This window comes from Nelumbo lutea, chromosome 8 (genome assembly GCF_056320005.1).
Source record: "Nelumbo lutea isolate HS-2025 chromosome 8, American lotus-T2T, whole genome shotgun sequence".
NCBI classification, from domain to species: Eukaryota; Viridiplantae; Streptophyta; class Magnoliopsida; order Proteales; family Nelumbonaceae; genus Nelumbo; species Nelumbo lutea.
Window position 1 is genome coordinate 22,424,730 of NC_142691.1, and position 19,159 is coordinate 22,443,888.

At 35.5% G+C, this 19,159-nt stretch overlaps 1 protein-coding gene across 1 annotated transcript; it reads left to right on the forward strand.

The window, feature by feature from the left end:
- Window positions 1-5,542: 5,542 nt before the first annotated feature.
- LOC148843317 (putative WRKY transcription factor 32) lies at window positions 5,543-17,031 on the forward strand. Its single transcript, XM_088958815.1, has 4 exons — window positions 5,543-6,160; window positions 12,909-13,615; window positions 13,706-13,864; window positions 16,379-17,031. Exons 1-4 carry the CDS (start codon window positions 5,558-5,560, stop codon window positions 16,734-16,736), a joined length of 1,827 nt encoding a protein of 608 aa, XP_088814941.1. The 5' UTR covers window positions 5,543-5,557; the 3' UTR covers window positions 16,737-17,031.
- The last annotated feature ends 2,128 nt before the right edge of the window (window positions 17,032-19,159 follow it).

The following is a 19,159-nucleotide window of genomic DNA, read 5'->3' on the forward strand; positions in this document are numbered from 1 at the left end:
AAAGTGATTCACAAGGAAAGTAGTTTCATTTTTTAATCTTTGTTAAATACGAATGAAAGTACTTGTAGATTTAAGTTTAAGTTTCATGTTCGTTTTCTGTTTAGTTTCTGGTTAAATGTTTGTTTGTGTTTAGAATAAATTGCCGGTCACCAATGATCATTTTTTCCCAGCCGCCAGTGTTCGGGAGGTTCAGAGCATACTAGCCGCTTATTGTTGCTCAAGAGCATTGACAAGTGACTATTATCACCACTGAAGTACGGGGAAGTTAATTACATATATATTGTAAAATGTAAGTAATATGAATTTGTTGTCTTCATTAGAAAATTAATAACTTTATAAACAATAATGAACTTTTTATAAATGAAATAGTCTAATGAAAGTTGTATGAACAATAATAAAATCACAATAGTTAAGAAAAAATAAGAATTGTCATACAATAGGAAAAAATAAACATATTTTGCATATTCCACTTTCTACCAACAAATATTATTGTGCTTTCATGAAATTATCTTCTTTTAAGCACTTTAACAATAGTAATGACCTTCTAATCCATTCGCAATCTTGACATAATGTTCAAACGTCTACACTTTCAAAATTCTGATTGTTTCCAATAACAATCATGATTATAATTCCTTATTTGCCTTTAGAATTCTCAACATATGAATTCCTTATTTATACTCAATACAGTTCAAACATTATCCACACAGCTCCCAACATGACCTACAGTTCAAACATGATTGTCATTTCAAAAGTAAACCCTATGAGTATGTGTAGATCATATATGTTGGAAGTTGTGTGGTTAGTATCTTGTGTGCAGCAGATCTGGTCTCCAACGTTATATACCATAGGGTTGAACATGTAAACAATCCAGTGAATTCCCAATTTGATAAATGGTCTAGTATCTATAATGTCCACAAAGAGTCAAAGATCCCTTCATTTGGCAGAAATGGGTAGGTTTGTGCAGAGAAACTCGCTATGAGTGCACTTTTGCAAGAGGAAATAGTGGAAAGTAAATGAAAGGAAAAAGTGCAGAGAGAAGAAAGTAAATGGATTATATTTTTCACATGGTGGTTTAGCCAATTGCAGTAGCAAAATAGTTGCTTTGACGCATTTTCTAATTATTATACTTTATGTTATTTCTGAATTTATTTATATTGGGCTTGGGTGTATTTTGTTTATTACTATTTATTTGTAAGCAAGGTTCAAAGTATTGATGACATGTATTGGCCCGTAGTGACCGATATATATCGTTTGGGGAGCTCTCCGATACACCCCTATAGAAGGTGTATTGGGGTTTTAACCGGTTCAGAGGGTGGAGGAGTCTTAAACCGGTGAACTGGTTTAGAAAAAATAAAAATAAGTAAGAAAAGTATTGGTATAGCTCGATATGCCCTTACTGGTGTATCAAGCATATCGATATTTTAAACCTTATCTCTAAGTATTTTGATTTCAAAGCATCTCTATTATATTTCTAATTTTGCATTTAACCATGTTCTATGATGTGTGAATTAGTAATAAAGATTTTCATTCACACCTCCTACATCATTGCATGCATAACTTCTCAGGTTTTACAGAGTGAATAATTGAAACTTGAAAGTATGGAATTGTTAAATATAAATAATTCTTAAAAATATAATATAAGATAGTACAAAAGTAAAGAAATAAGGTCAATAATGGAATAGTGTATAGGTAATATAATAGTGTAAGGGCATGTACCACGTAAATTAGTATGTAAGGAGTAAAGATATATAAGCTCATGAGATTGTATAATTAAATTTAACTTTTATGACGCACAAAAAATCAAGGCAAAGTATCCGTTTTATATATTATAGATAATAATAATAATATATGTAAAAGATAATAAAAATTTGAAAGAATAAGTCCATGTATAACATGGAAAATATGGTAGGAAGCTCGGAGATATGACTTACAAATGAAATCACCCTGAACGACCAGCTAGGCAAATAATCTTCTTCCTGAATTTTCCTAATAAGCATCCTAATTATGACTGATTGAATGCACCATTACTTGGTGCCAATGGAGAAAATAAGTGTAAGGGATTTTTGCTCAAAACTTAAGCTATTCCAAATAGATTTTTTTTTAGGGGTAAGTACGTAAGGAGTAATTCCAACCAGATTGTTTTCCTCAGAAAACTTCCAACCTGATTTGTTTAATAAAACCCTACTTATCTTAGGCTGTGTTTGGTAGTGAGGTTAGGTAACTTATTGTACTTTTAAAAAAGTTTTCTTTAAAAAGTGAGGTAATGACATTTGGTGAGCGTTACCAATGCTCCTTATTAGAAAAAAAAAACAAAGGAGAAGCAAGAGTTTGGCAACAATGGTAAGAAATCCTTAGTCTGCAACACTGTATTTATAAATTATTAAATAAATATTTTTGTTATTCTTATGTTTATCTCTTCTTATATTAAAAAAAAAAAAAATCTTGGTTGTTTGCAAGGCAAATTTCTTTTTTCATTGATGTAAATGCATGCAGGTACAAATAGGTAGAGTGTAAATTCCAGTTTATACTTGCTCCAGATTTGACCGTCTTATTTGTTTATGAGAAGTAAAGTAGGAATGAAAATGATGTATTTTCCACTTTTAGTTGTTCATGATAGATAGGTCATAGGGAGGGTTATTTGTTTGGGAGTGGTGTAGGAACCAAGATGGAAGTGGTGCAAATTTTGCATCGGTTTTTGAGATATAAAATTTGAATTGCTAATGAATCATCTAAGACAAAATATACAAATTTTGTATTAAATAAAAATGCAAATCATAATTACAAACAAATAGATAAAATAAATACAAAATTTGTATTTGATTCAAATTTTCACTGCAAACAAACATAGCACGCAGTTGTATTTGATAAACTGCATCCGCTATATTTCCATTGTCTGTGCAGGACCTTCAATCCAATAGTGCCAACTTACACGAGACTTTGACTCATGCGAGTCATTTTTGAATTTTCCTACCAACCACGATGGAAACATAATGGTATGTATAACATGTTATACAAATACGGCCCCAAATTTTAATGCAAATGAATTAAGCACCACTAAACATTTTGTGAGTTCTTTTAATTAGGGCTGTTCATAAGAATGCCCAGCCCGATTAAACCGACCAATTCGGACCGATTCAATCCGAGTCGGCTGGGTTTTCATCAGTATTGGTCGGTTTTGGGTTGGACAAATATATAAGCCGATATATTGGGTCGGTTTCGGTTTTATTGTGTAAAAACCGAAACCAATTCGACCCAAACTAAACTAGTCTTCTACTAGTTCGGTGGTTCCTAATTTGAGTAGTTTCCTATTTAACTATAACTAGTCTTCTATTAGAATTAGAAGGCTCATTAGGCAATTACAATTAGAATAGGCAATCTATCATAGTTTCTAACTTTCTATAATCTTTTACACTAAATAGGTAACCCATTAGGCAATTATAATTAGAATTCAATTAGATGTCATTTTGTACACGAGCAAAATCGAAACCGACCCAACCCGATTCAAACCAATCAGGTCAGTTTGGCCTATCAGTGGGTAGGTTTTGGTTTCCACCTCAGGTAACCCGACCAGGTCGGGTCGGTTGAGAAAACCCCAATAAACCGACCCAACCCGACCCGTGAACACCCCTACTTTTAATGCTACCATACTGTAGTTTTGACCAATCATTTGCTTTTTATACTAATCCAACTTTGCACATCTATTGGAGATCTTACCCTATATTTGCTTGCATTTTAAATTTGAACTGAATATTAATTTTGCATTCGGTTCAACTTTGCATGTTTATTTGTAACTATGATACTCACTTCTACCTAATAGAAAATTTGTATTTTTTTGTCTCATTTTCAGTCATTGGTAGTGCAAATTTTATATCCCAAAAATTGATGTAAAATTTGCACCACCTTCCTATATTACTTTTTGTCTACTTATTGTCATGTCACATCATCTTGCTTCCTACATTGCTTCTATAGAAATAACGCTCATATTTCTGTCCCCTTTCATATAAAGTGGGGATTTTTTTCTCAGAAAAAAAGTAGGTATTTTTTCATTTTATGTTCTATTTTACTTCTCACAAACAAACAAAATTAAATCTAAAATCTGGAATTTACGTAACCTATTTGCACTTCTATCTATCCATTTGCACCGGTGCAATTAAAAGTTCATATGGCAAACAAATTAACCAACTAAACTCCGCATAAGTAACAATTAGCAAAGTAGTACAATATTTATCCAACAGAGTAAATTCTTTAATTTCATAAGTATAATTGCAAATTTGTAAATATGGAAGCAACCAAGCTAGAAAAAAACATAGTCCGCACCGGCTCACTGTAGTCAAATTGCCGACAAAGCACTAGGTTAAAAATGTCCATGCCTTAATATTCCATAATTAATTATTCTATTTTCTTACCTATTTAAGGGGGTTTCTACAATATTATAAATAAATGTTTTTGTTTCATCTTTTTAGTTGCCACATCAGCAAAAAATGTTGAATTATGTTATTGTTATGAGAAGTAAAAATTAGTCGATCGGTTTTGATTTAAACAATCCACATTTTTTAAATAATAAAAACAATGTTTTTTTGAAACAAAAAAAAAAAAGGAACACAGATATGATATGAGATATATGAAACATGCTATTAATCATCAAATGAAAAACTTCCTTATTTAAATCAGAAATTTAATGATACTTTTCCTCTCAGTTTTCAAAACAAAAAACACAAAATCAAGAAGGCAAGAAGTGCTTTTATGCTTTTGTTTTAAGAGCAAATCTTTTTCCAAATCAATGGTTTTGAAACTCACGACAAGAAAAGCAATTCATATTAATAGAAATAAATTATATTTTTATTGTGGTTGGATTATATCCTATTAATTCATTTAATGTAGGAATAAACTTAAAAAAAAAAACAGGTTAATCCAAAAAAGATTAGGATTAGGTATACCGTTTGGCAAGTCTTTTTTGATAGATCTTTTAGAATATTTGATGGTCAAAAAACGTAATGAATTTTTACTTAACGATATTGGCAGTCTAAAGATCGATGATTTATTAGGGTTATGTCTTTTCGTGCAAATATGAGACTTGGGCAAGTATAAAATTAAGGAGAGAAGTCCATTTCTTACTTTCCAAAATAAATTTGAATCAAGCTTCTGGTGTCTTTCAGGTGCAGTCTTTTGGCGAAAAGATCTTTTCCCAAAGAAGCAACTTCTAAAATGCTGACAGTTTACATGGAAAGACGCACTAGGACCTAATAATTAAGATCTAATTTTTAATATTAATGGTATTTATATAAAATAAGGTACATTTTAATTAGAATATTTCTTATTAATAAGTTTTCCATTTAAAAAAATTTATTTTCTATTTCTAAAAGTTCTAAAGCATTCAAAGGTTCTTCTCACACTACTCTGTTCTGCTTACTGTGCCTGAGTCAAAGCCTGCAACAGACGGCTAACGCCATTAGAGGAGACGTCATCTTAATGAGCGGTGATCCTAGCGTAGAAGTAACGGAAAAGGTAACAGCGTCAGATACGGCTAAAACCACCTGGTCAATATCAGTCAAAGAAAATGCCTTCTCTTGCCTCCTTTAAAAACCTCTTCATCTCTTCTATCGAAGCCGAGACGAAGGACGAAAACCGATTTACATGCACGAAACCCGTTTCGGACATTGAAAATCGTCCGAAACCCGTTTTGTTCTCTGCAAATCGCAAAGCTTTCATGGCGGATGATCAGGGCCTGAAGGCTCCGAAAGAAGAGAGAGTGACAGAGGAAGTAGAGCAAATTGAAGAGTCAGAAGAAGAGTCAGAAGAAGACGAAGAGGAAGGTGAGGAGTCAGAAGAAGAGAAGCCTCTTCCCAAGTTACAGGAGTCTCCTCTTACTGTGTCTGTACCCGATCGTTCTTCGCTGGAAGCGGAGTTACGAGACCAGAGTTCTCAGTCAGAAACCCTAGTTGTACCGCCATCGATTCGATCGTCTAAGAACGATCATGACCCTGATTGTCGTACTTTCTCCCAACTACTCGCCGGTGCGATGGCGTCTCCGGTGGCGAATTCCACAGCGGCTTTCTCTGATGGATTGGATGTCAAACCGATGATTTCTACTGTCCATGTCGATTCCTCAGGGTTTCCGATGGTCTGCTCACCAGTGTCGCTGGACCCAGCAGGATTCAAGGTTGTGAACATTTCTTGTGAATTATCAGTTGTTAAGTTATTCTATTGAGAACTGAAGTGGCATTAACCGTTTTAATTGGATGGTTTTTCTTATGTTAAACTGCTAGTATGCGTTTTCAGTCTATCTGCATGACTTGGTAAAGTTAAGTTTTTTATTCATCTAATCCGTTATTCGTTTGAATTGGGTATGCGTTGTTGCAATCTAGAGTGTTTTGGGCTAATAGATGGCGTAGAGCTTATTGATAAGAAGGATATTGGTTTCGGGCTGATGTATTTCAAGAGAAACATGGTAAAGTTGTTTGATTGAGTTATGATTTTCCCTTTGTTTGGGATGGTTGACTGTTTACTCTCATGAGTCTGTTTAGTGAGATTTGAGCTTCCGGAGATATGATATGAGTGACTCATGCTTCTGAAATACCTTATCGGTTTTATTTGTAGGCTGGGTTGTCTCCTTATTCTGGCTGCGCACTAATGATCTGGGAGAATCATGCATAAAGCCACTATTTAAATGTTTAGTTCATCTCCTGTTCTAGATTTTTTTTTTTTTCGATCCTTAAAAATGCTGTGGATGAGGTTTCATTGCGTTTTTTTTTTTTTTTATCATTCGTTAAAGTTCTCTTTCTTTTCTGGTTAGTTTCATGCTTCATCTCAGTATGAAATGGTGGTCTAACCTCAATCGATGGATGGAATTGTGATTGACAAGAAATGACTGAGCAGTTTCTCATTACTTGCTTAACCTGGTTAAAAATATCATGAAATTGTCTTCAGACTGGTATGGCGGTCATGATCTGTTAAAGAAGACATGAGTTAAGTCTGGAATTTACTTTAGGGTAGGAATCTTTCTTGGTTTAACTTCTCAACTTGTTTTGTCTGGTTTCACTACATTCACAATTTAGTCTAAAAAGGCCATTACCCTTTCTCGAAAAAAAGGCCATTACCCTATGTTGGTCCCACCCATCTGGAGTCTTGGGTGGGGTGAACTGAATGTAGACCTAGCTTTGGCATTTTATTTTATTATTTTTTTGGTGCGAAGTGGCTGCTCTCAGACCTGAACCCACATTTTACCACTTGTCCACCTGAGATTTTACCACTTGTCCACCTGAGATTTTACCATTATACCAAGTAACGGATCCACATTCACAGTTTAGTCTATGAATGTTAATTACTGTCAACTATTGACCTCAATGAACTGTTTCTCATCACCCAATGGACTCTTGAATTTGGAGCTGCAGAGCTGCAAAACGGGTGTTATATGGCTTCTAGATCTCAAGCAAAAGGCATCCAAATATGGCTATTGGGGAACATGAAACATTGATTGAGGAACAGCAGTGGTATTTTTGTACAATAATGGATGCACGAAAAAGGGAATAAAATCTGTGCAATTCAACATATGGAAACACAAAAATTAACAAATAGAAATGCCAATGTTAAGCTCATGTTACCCTACTATTTCTAGAGGATTGCAAATTTCAACTGCAATTGATTATTTTGTTCTTGAACTTCTAACTTTCCTATCTGCTAACACAAAGTAGACAGTTCAACTGAAAATAGAACTAGGGACTCATCCAAAAAAAGCTGAATTGTGGACTCGAAATCCCGAGCTGTCTCAACTTCTAAAATAACAATCCTCAAAAATAATTCTTACCAGGTTGCTTATAAAAAAAATCTAAGTAGCCCCTAAATCTAGAGGACTCCAATATAGAAATTCAAATAGCCATTTCCTTTTTTGAGAAAGGTTAATTGAACTTTCATTAGATGCAAAGAAGTATATGAGATGATGTACAACAGAAAGAAACAGTGAGAAGGCCATAAAGGCTACACAGGCTGCAAGTTATCACTATAAAACAACTTCTATGAGCACCAGATTTAGCTAAGATATCAGTAATTGAATTTAGATTCCTAGGAATCCAACACAAAGTAACAACCATTTAGTTCAAGAACTCTCTAGCTTTGAGATCTTGGGAAGCAATATCACTTGGGGTACCAGAGTTTAGAAGTTTCCATGACTGGGAGTTGGATGGGGTGCTGGTCCTATTTCAGCTTCTCAAAGATTAGTCTGTAGATGGAACCGGGAGGACGAGTGGAGGTGGAAATGGAGTGGGGATGACCTCTTCTCTGTTAAATCCTTGGCCGCAAGACTCAGGGATAGCAATGGTGCCTGTTTTCCCTTCAAACATATGCCTGTTTTTTTTTTTTTTTTTGTTGGTAAAAACAGATGCCAGTCCCTCAAAATTAAACTTCTTATTATGAGTTTTGATGCTGGACAGATGTCTGACTAAGGAGATTCTATCTAGGAGGGGCCTACAATTGGTTGGCTTGATAATATCATCTGTAAATTGCAGGTGTGAGATATGGACTGCATCTCTCCCCAAGCCTTTTGCCAACTCCAACCTTTTAGCCTTCTCAATTAGCTAATTGAAAATTTATGATACCAGAGTGAAGAGCAAAGAGGACACCCTTGCTTGAATTCTCTATTTGCATTAAAATACCCTTTTGTCTCTCCATTTATTGTCACCAAAAACCATGTAGAACTTATGCACCCTCTTATCCAGCATACCCACTTTCTACAAAAGCCCAACTGGTTCAACACCCTCAAAAGACAATTTTAATTCATTTTATCATACTCCTTTTCAAGGTCAAGTTTGATGACCACCCCTGAGTTGCCTTTCTGTCTCTTCTCTTCAACACATTCATTTGCTATTAAGATGCTGTCAACAATTTGTCTTCCCTTCACAAAAGAAAATTGGTTGGGACTTGGGAGAGGTAACTTCTCTTAAGACTTCCTTCAATCTCCCCAACAAGATCATTGCCACAATTTTGTGCACACTTCCAACCAAGCTAATAGTTCTAAAGTCATTTGTCTTCAAGATACCTTCTTGCTTGGGAATTAAACAAATAAATGTTGAGATGTTGCTTTTGTTCATAATGGCCGATTGCCTGATTGATAGAAGTCCTTGAAAACCTCCTTTAAGTCTCGCTTGATGATGTATCAACAAGTCTAAAAGAAAAACAATGGAAACCCTTCTTGCTTAGGGGCTCAATCTCCATCTGTACTGCAAATCGCCACCATCACCTTTGCTCCTCAAAATCTCTCTCAAGCCAGCTCCTATTTGATTCCGGGAGCACCGGATATTCCAAATTACTTAATTTAATATTCCTAGTGTCTTCCTTTTAATACAACTCTTTAAAATAGTTTGCGTTAGTCCCATCAATCTCCTCAAGATCCTCCACTTCTCTTTGACCCACCTTAGCTTTGAGATGAAGTTTTTTCCTACGTCTCCTTGTAGCATAACTGTGGAAGAACCTTGAATTATTGTCCCCTTTCAACGACTATTAATCTTTGCCCAAAAATTTGTTCTCTTCTTATCACCTCCTCCCACTCCTTTCTTAATGTCACTCTAATCCTTCTCTCACCCTTGTCCAACACCCCATTCTTTGCCTTTAAATTTCTTTGCTTCCTCATCTCCATGTTTATATGTATTAACATGTTTTCTAGACAAGTTGTCTGGTGATGAGGTCTTTATGTCCTAGGATCTTCCACATGGTAGGTTAGCTAGCTGATGAATTATTTGGGAGAATTGTTAGGACATGCAGTGTCTTATTCTGAAAGAGTTCCTTGGGTGCTCTTTTGATCACTTAAGAGATACATGTGAAGACCTCTAGAATTGGGGGGGGGGATTTAATGCAGATTTACTGATGTATTTCTTGACCATGGTTCTGGCTAATTAACTATGCCAAATTGTATTTTGGTGGCTGATCCTCTTTTCCTAATAAAATCCCCCGTGTCAAATATATATGGCTAAACAACTAAGGAATCTTCTACATGGAAATTGGTTTGGGGTCCAAAATGGTCTCACAAACAGTCTTTTAACCAAGGTTTGAAATTTCGTTACATATCGAGCCATATTGACCGATACGTATCGTTTCGGGGCCTTCCCGATACACCTCTACAGGGGGTGTTTCGGGTCAGTGAGTGATTCAGGGGGTAGACCAGCCTTAAACCGGCCCCTCTGAACCAGATTCGGAAAAAAAAAAAAGAAAACATTACCGATACAGGCCAATATGCATATCACCCTGTATTGATATTTTGAACCTTGCTTTTAACAGGCTAGCTTTAGGCACACCTAACTGTACAAGTGAGGCACATTTTGAGGGATGTCCCTAGCCTGAACCTAGGCACAGCCCCTTTCAAAGCGCACATGCCTGATGCCTGGTGGACACCTGGTGTGTTCCTTTTTTAAATATTCTTTTTTTGTTATGCTTTTATAAGTTATAATGTGCTTTACACCCTTATAGTGGTTTATTTATTTTATTTATTTTCAAAGGAACTTTGCTCTTTATTGGGAAGTAATGAAGATACTTACAGAAACTTACAAAGAACTAGGTTAACAGCATCAGTACCAAACCTTTTCCCCTTTGGAGATGCCTAAAGTAACAACGACATAGCCCCCCAGTACACATTTTCCCTGTATACCTCTTATCTAGCCAAAGAGTCAGCAACATTGTTTGTTACCCTATGTGTCCATGATGACGCTATTCCCAACCCTCTTGCAAGATTTACAGCCTGTTTTAGAGTGTATATGTGCTGCCATGTGCCCTTTGATCTACTTTTCATTCAGTCGATCATGATCTCAGAGTCCCCATCAACCTCTAAATTATACAGGCTAAGGTTCTTGCAGAATTTTAGACCTTGAAGGACTGCTTGTAGCACTGCTGATATGCACTCTCCTCCAAGGCTCCAATGAGCCATCTTTGTAGTGGCTTATCAATTTCTAAACTATCTTTTATTGCTGTTGTACACTAGTAATACTCTATTAATACTTAAAATAAATAAAAATAAAGAACTTTTGAATACCTGAAGCCATGATACTTGCAAGTAGGATCTCAAATAGCAAAGTTTCCATAGGTGAAGCAACAACAGTTTAACTAATATCTGATTCTTAATCCTAAAAATAACGAGCTGCAACTAAATTAAAATCACAAAACCAACCCCCTTATATGTATGGGCCAAAAATTCAGGTTGGATATGCTACTCCAAATGGCAAAACCCCCTCATGGACTTGTTTGGGCTTACTTCAAGGGGCCTTTACAAAAGTAGAGGGTCGATCTCCTAGGATTTGGAATCCAAGATGTTTAACATCACACTAGTTACTTGAAGTAATGCAACTGGGAGATAAATAAACATATTGAAATTTTCACATGCTTGAATTGTTGAGTAATTGAAGCATGTTGGTACAATCCACATGTTTTCTTTCACTTCAACATTTTCACTTTGAATATGCTTTGTAGGTAATTTGAGCCAATAGGTTTTAAAAACATTTAATTTCTTAAGTCAAGTTTGCAATTTTTATTTATTACTGTTTTTTAATTCTTTTTTTTTACAAAAATGTGCACCTTGCTTTGAAAAGGCACATGCCTTGCCTTGTGCCTTGCATGCTGGATGCTAGAAGTCCCTTGCACTTTTCTTGCACCTTGCATTTTTTTAAAAAAACTGCCCACACGTTCCTTTTGCTATCCTCTATTAATTTGGGGGGGGGGGGGGGGCGGTAATAAAAAAACTGCCACATTGCTAGAATAAATACCTCTTATCAGGCAAGTTTAAGTTTAAAATGTTGAAATTTAAAACCAATATTTGAAATGCAGAGCCATAAGCAGTGAAGCATGCCTCAGGTGCAGCAAGGTGCAGAGGCAAGGCACATATTTCAAGGTCCGCACCTTGCCTAGGCCTAGGAGAAAACCCTTTGAAAAGGTGCGCATCTGGTGCTCTTCGTGCCTCAGCTGTGGTGTTCACTTTTTGAAGAACTGTGGCTAGGCCGAGGGCTCTTGGTAATGTTCATTTATTCTTCTTAATGCAAGACATTTTTTAAAGATAATTAAAATCATAAAATCTTTTTTTTTTGTAGAGGAATTAAGAATTTAAGACCCTAATATGGACTTGTTTGGGCTTGCCTCAAGGGGCTTGATACAAAGGGTGGTTGGTAGAATTAGGATGAAAGATGTTTAACATCACATTAGCTATATGAAACAATGCAATTGGGAAAGAAATAAAGAAATTGAAAGTATGATATTCTTGAATATGTTTTATATGTTATGCTTATGTGTTTTAATTTGAGCTCATAAGCCTTTTAAAACATTTAGTTTAAAATTAAAGTTTGCATTTTTTTAATTAATACTATTTTTAATGTTTTCTTGATTTATTTTTTGAATTTTCAAAAATTTTGTGCCTTGCACATTGTGCCTCAGGCTCAAAATGCCTCTCGGACCTTTTATTAGTAGTATTGTTATTATTTTTGTGCCTTGTGCTTTTAAAACACTGGCCATGAAGCCCTTGTCTGAAGAAACTATAGCATTCTTTCCTTTATAGAACATCTTTTCTTCATCTTCATATCTCTCTTTATATTTCATCAGTCTATCCTCCTCGGGCTTTTTGTTTAACTGCAGAAATGGATATTAGAAATCCTCTCTGGTTTCTTCTCATCTCTTGCCCCATAATGCCTCCCCATCCTTCAGTTTGAATGGGAATGGATCACGTATGAATAAGGTTCTGAAATATCTATATTTGTTTATTCATGTGCACTAGGTTGAGTGCTTTAGATATTTTGTGGTTACGATTGTTAAATACCATATATCTCAAGCTTATGGAAAGTCATAATTCCAGATTTACCAAGCATGGAAGAAAACTGGCATCTTCTTTTGTATTGTGATTGGTAGTGGTAGTGTATTCCATATTTACTTTTCTTCTCTTTTAGGGGCAATTTGGGATGTCCCATCAAGAAGCCTTGGCAAGTGTAACAGCTCAAGCTGCTCAAGCTCAGGTTCAAAAGCAGCTTCAGGCTGGGTTTCCATCTTCTTCTTCAGAGTTGTCATCAACTTCTCTTACGCAATCCATGCCATCTGAACCAAGTTCAACTCCACAAGAACAAAAAGTCTCACCAGTACCAAAGGATACTGATGTTTGTACACCAGAATTGGACAAGCAGAAGTCCTCTGATCAGAAAGCTAAATCAACTCATGTGGTTATGAAGGCACCTTCTAATGATGGCTACAACTGGCGAAAGTATGGGCAGAAGCAGGTGAAGAGTACTGAGAGTTCTCGAAGCTATTACAGATGCACATATTCTGATTGCCATGCTAAGAAGAAGGTTGAGTGTTGTGATCATTCTGGCCATGTGACCGAGATTATTTACAAAGGTCGCCATAACCATGATCCACCTAGAAAAATTAGATGCACCAAAGCACGGAAATCTGCATCAGCTGTTGAGCCTGATGAAGACAGTGAGACCATAGATCTTCCAGTCAGAAAACTTGAGTCAGATCCATCTACACCTAAAAAAGAACTTAGAGAGGTAACATTGTCAACCCCTGAAAAGAAACGACCCATGCCAAGTGCTTCTGATGGAGGAGCTGGCCTTAAGACTGAGGAAGAACATATAGATGAACCAGATGCTAAACGAAGGTAAGTTATTTCAAGATACTTGGTCACCCCAATTTTGTTCTCTACATGGCATTGTCTTTACCTTCTCCCTTTCTTTTGTGTCACAAGCAGGATCAAGGATAGCGACACAGAATACTCGGCTCCTCTTTTTAAAACAGTTAAAGAGCCTAAGATTGTTGTACAAGCAGCTAGTGATGTGGGGATCTCAGGTGATGGCTACCGGTGGCGCAAATATGGGCAGAAAATGGTGAAGGGAAATCCTTACCCAAGGTAATTGCCTATGTACTCCAGTGGTTTGGTTATGGTTTTGGTCCCTATTTTATGAAGATCTGAGAGTGCTAGTTTCCGGTGTAATGTGTAGCAGCTGTCATCACATTATACTTGCTTAAGGTAATTTTCTAGTATGTATGTATATAATATACTTGGCTTCATTTCATGTTTCACATTTTCGGTTTACACCTTCTCAAGTCTAGCCATTTAATGCCATTGTTGGGTCTGCATATGATGCTTGTCCTAATTTGATCCTACCAATCTACTATGCCATGTTAATAGTTCTCACTGTGAGGTGCCATTTTTTTATATCTAAAATTATGAATCTTGTTGCATTGCACAGAAACTCTGGAAAGAATAAGTGGTTGCAAGAGTAAAAATGACTTCTCTAATGGAATGCTCTGTATAAATTACAGAAAAGGAGAATGATCTTTCTTTTGCAAGTATTGAAGTTATGAATCAAACTGATGGCAAGGTTAACAAGAGAAGGGGAATAAAAAGGAAGATGATTTACTATTTCATCTCCAAGTTAAAATGTCAGAAATCATACAGCTCAACGCTGCTTTCGAAGCTGGCAAGGCATCAAATGCTTGCATCCTTCAGGAAGCTAGGTTGAGGTGTTGATAAGCTGATTATAAAACCTCAAACAAGATTGTACTATATCAAAGTTGTGACCTGTATGAATTTGTTCCTTTCTCAAATATGAATTACTAGAAGTATGAATATAATCTGATTTCACAATTTATATAGCCATACTTATATAGGACAAGAAGGGGAGAAAAGTCCTAATATGGTGTATGCAGTGGATAAAGAAAGAATCTTGGTTTGGTATAGGGAAAAGAAAGGAGAAAAGAGAGGGATTTCAAATTTGAAATATAGAATGAAAATAAAGAAGATAAAGAGAAGGAAGAGATTGTACTTCAAGAAGAGAATGAGAGGGAATAAAAAATAAGGCACTTAAGCAAGTTTCCACAACCAAAATTTACTAATAATAATTTTCATTCATCAAATCAACTCTAAAAATTCAGCAACATAGACTCTATAGGCTCAGCATAAGGTGTCTGATCTTCCTTCATCAACTCCAGTTTGGATGAAAACTGACATGAACAACTCCTAAGTATTAACTGCTTCAAGACCAAGACAAACCATAGGTATTAGGTAAGCCATATATACACTCAGATAAGAATTAGACTCTTAATAACTAATCCTGCTACAACTAAACAAACTGAAAGTAACTCCAATATAGACCAAAAATAAATAAATGGAAGACTCAAATTCCATCATAGTCTGACACCCTATCACTATCTCAAACTATGTCAAATTTACAAGATCTTGGTCTCATTGGATGGATGGCCCAATAACCTATATGATGATACAAAAATTATGAAAGTAGGTAGTTTTTTTTTTTTTGGGGTGAAAGACAGTAGGTAAATTTTGATCCTTGAAAAATAGGTTGAAAAAAAAGACATGATTTATCTTCAACTTTTCAAAATTTAAAGTTCCACACAAGCACCTTAAGCCATGTTATTTTAATATACTAAAAAGGAACTTTTAGAAAAGTCAAATTGATCAAAATTAGATTCACCTGAAATTACAAAATTGCCACTGGATAAGAAATTAGAAAAGTCAAATGATCAGCCAAAGGTGCCTGAGGCACTCAACTATTCACAGAATCCATTTCTTAGATCTATTGGGTGCACGGATCCAGACGCTGCACCTTATATGTAACATGGATTGCTTGAACTTTGAATAGATGAGTATGCACCATAAGAAGGCACTCAACCGATACAAGGCATGTTGTGTTGAAATTTTGAACCTTGGTTCTGTCAGTGTTAGCAAGTTTCCATGTGGAACTCTTCCTTTTCCATGGAAAAAGTAAAATAAACCATCTCCAAGACAGAACGCTTTAAATTACTAAGATTTTCTTAATGATTTCAAAAGAATAATTCTTGGTTAAATAACTTGCTTCTACCACTCAAGAAATTGCTGTCATCAATCTAAAATAAGATAGATTGAAGGGTTTTTTCTTTTTTTCCTCTATATATATATATATATTTTTTTTTTGCATTGTGTTTGATGAACCCCTGTTTGGCACTTTGGCATACTTGGTGAAATAAAATAGCAGTTTTACCTTTCACCTGAAAGTGGTCCTCACTTTTGTGTGGGTTTTTCACCAAGGGGGAGAAATATGATTGACTGAGGCCAACTCATGAGACACAAAATATGAACTGGAACTAAATAAATTTTAGTTTTTTTTGGCCATTTGGGATCCATGTTCTTTTGCTATGGACTATCCCTGCATCATTTATTTATTTATCCCATTTTCTTTAAAACATTTTGACAAAATCTTGGCATATGTGAAGATCTGATCAAGCTCTACTTTGCTTATTACAGGTGGTATGTAAAGAAACTAATTTAGAAGCTTAAACGTCCATGTTTTGATATAAGATTGATGGTATCACTCTTTTACATTCTTCTATTTCATCCTGATTCTTCACTGTGGTAAACTTTCAGGAGCTACTACAAATGCACATCTGCTGGCTGTCCTGTCCGGAAGCATGTAGAGAGATCCACAGATGACACAAGTGCTATCATAATTACATACGAGGGAAAACATGACCACGACATGCCAGTTCCAAAGAAGCGTCATGGCCCACCAAGTGCTGCCCTTCTAATTGCTGCTGCAGCGGCCATGAATAATGCACAAATAAAGAAGGTCGAAACATTACCAAATCGAAGAGCTTCAACCCAATGGTCAATGGACATCGATAGTGATTTGGCCGGTGAGAAGGCATTAGAACTCGGGGGTGAGAAGGCATTGGAATCAGCCCGGACTCTCTTGAGCATTGGAATTGAATTGAAGCCCTACTGAAGCCAGATAATGAAGTGAGCAAAGTCATGTGCTTTCTTTATGCAGCTAAGTCTACTTAAAGAACTTGGGTTTGATGAAATTTTGGCTACCCCTTCCCCCTCTCCCATGTGTGCCGCCTTTGTTTTCACTGTGGTATTTCTGTAAGCAGTTATGTATATCCAGTCTTGTACATCCTCTTAGCTTGTTTGGATCAGGCTAAAAGCAGCAAGACATTTATAGGATTGTTTTCCAGTACCCTAAGATAAGAACAGGTTCAAATTAATAATAGCTCAGTTACTTAACGTTGATCTGCAAATGTTTTGACTTATTGCATCTGCATGATGAACACCATTCTTTACATTGCAATTTGCAGGTCAAAAAGCAATCTCTGTTATTCTTGTCAGATAGGAGGATGCACTTAAGTGTCTTAAGTTTTTGGTATACCACAAATCGGGTTCTGTATATACATGTACGGGACAAGATGCACCAAGGCTTGTAATTTTGTAAATTCATTTCAAATGTCAAAAAAATATTAAAATAAAAACAGTTAAACTTATAAATAGAGATAGAGAAAAACTTCCCTCGATCTCTGTATGAGGGAAAGAAAGGCAGGGTGAAGCGTGGTGGGTGGGGCTTGTGGAGAATTTGCACCCCAAATCATTCTGGCTTAGTTTAGGAGGCCTGCCCTAATCTATGCATGCATTTTTTTTTTGGGGAAAATTTCCGATTATATCTTATACTTTGGGTTTAGTGTCATTTTGGTCCCCTAACTTTAAAATGCAATAATTCAGTATCCGAACTTTTAAAACATGACAATCCAGTACCTACTGTTAACTAATTGTTAACTAGTTGTTAAGTGGTATTTACAAAAGATATAAATGCCCTTCGAGTGTCATTTAATTTTCTTTATCAACAATCCAAACATTGACATAAAATCAAGTCTCAAATTCTTGCCTCTTCTATTTAAGAAAGTTGGGGTCACTAGAATGTCCACTGAAACATGATCCCAACTTTCTTGAATGGAAGAGGCAAGGATTTGAGACTTATTTTTTATCAATATTTAAATGGTTGATTAAGGAAATTAGATGACACTCGAAGGGTATTTGTATCTTTTTCAAGTCACTTATCGGTTAGTTAACAGCTAGTTAATGGCTGGTATAGATTGTCACCTTTTGAAAGTTTGAATATTATTGTCGCATTTGAATCAAAGTGACACTAGGCCCAAAGTACGACGTTAAAAAGATTTAAGGCATATTAAATCTTTCCCTTTTTTTTCTACCATATTAAATGTTTCCCAAGTGTATGCCGTTAAAAAGATTTAAGGCATCATTCCTAATTAACTCTTAGGATTTTAACTTTGTTAAATTGTAAGGCAAGTCTACAACTATACCATGCTTGATTTATTTGTTTAGTTGGCTTTGGGTTTTAACAGTTAGACATCTTTTCTTGGCACACATTTATCAAAAAATTAAAATATATATTCTTTTCAGAGTGTATTAAACTTCACATCAATTATCAATATATATATATTCTAGGTAAATACCTCATTTATAGCCATCACTGATTCAAAGCATTGATATTTGATAGATCAAACAAAACTATTCTTTTTTCTGACCTCTTGTCAGTTGACATGATAGGTCATAAGCCATTATATGAAACAACCAAAATCATATAAAGCTCATCGTTGACCTTGTTACATTACACCTTCTTGGATGTATCGATATGCGATACTTTGAACCTTGTAATCAGATTTAATGGTATTGATACACTTGTAAAATAAAACCCTAATAAATTCATACATATCTTAATTTGTCAACCATACCTATATATGTATCGAAGGGCAATAAGGTCTCTTATCTTGACTGGTTGATAAGGTCTCTTCTCTTGACTGGTTGTAACCCCTTGAACCTAGGTAAAATACTGCATACAGGTCACCCACGGAAGATATATTAACATGTCACTCGACATGGAAAAGGACGAAATTCGGTCAAACATAAACTCGGCAAATCCTTCTTAATTTCCATGTTACCACTTTTTTACAGTAACTGCTGAATTAACTGAAATAAGTTACCCATCAATTTATCTTTTATTAGATAAACAACCACACAATACAAATAATAATAAAAATAATAATATTCAGAAAGATAATGAGGTCAATTACAGATTTTTGAATTTTATTATAGACCTATAAAAATTTAAAATATCAAATAGCATCATTATGCCAAACCGTGAATTGTGAAACTCACACCTACCCAACTGTACTTTGACCTAACAATTCTGAGCTTGGGCTGACCTAACAAGTCAGAAATTAAGGATTCCCGCCTTACTTAATTAAATTATTCACTAAAGACAAACTGATAAAAAATTCAGTTCAACCAATTAAGCCTTCTGCCGTTACCAAATGGCATAAGCATAACCATGTCCTCTACGAGGAAGAGGACAGA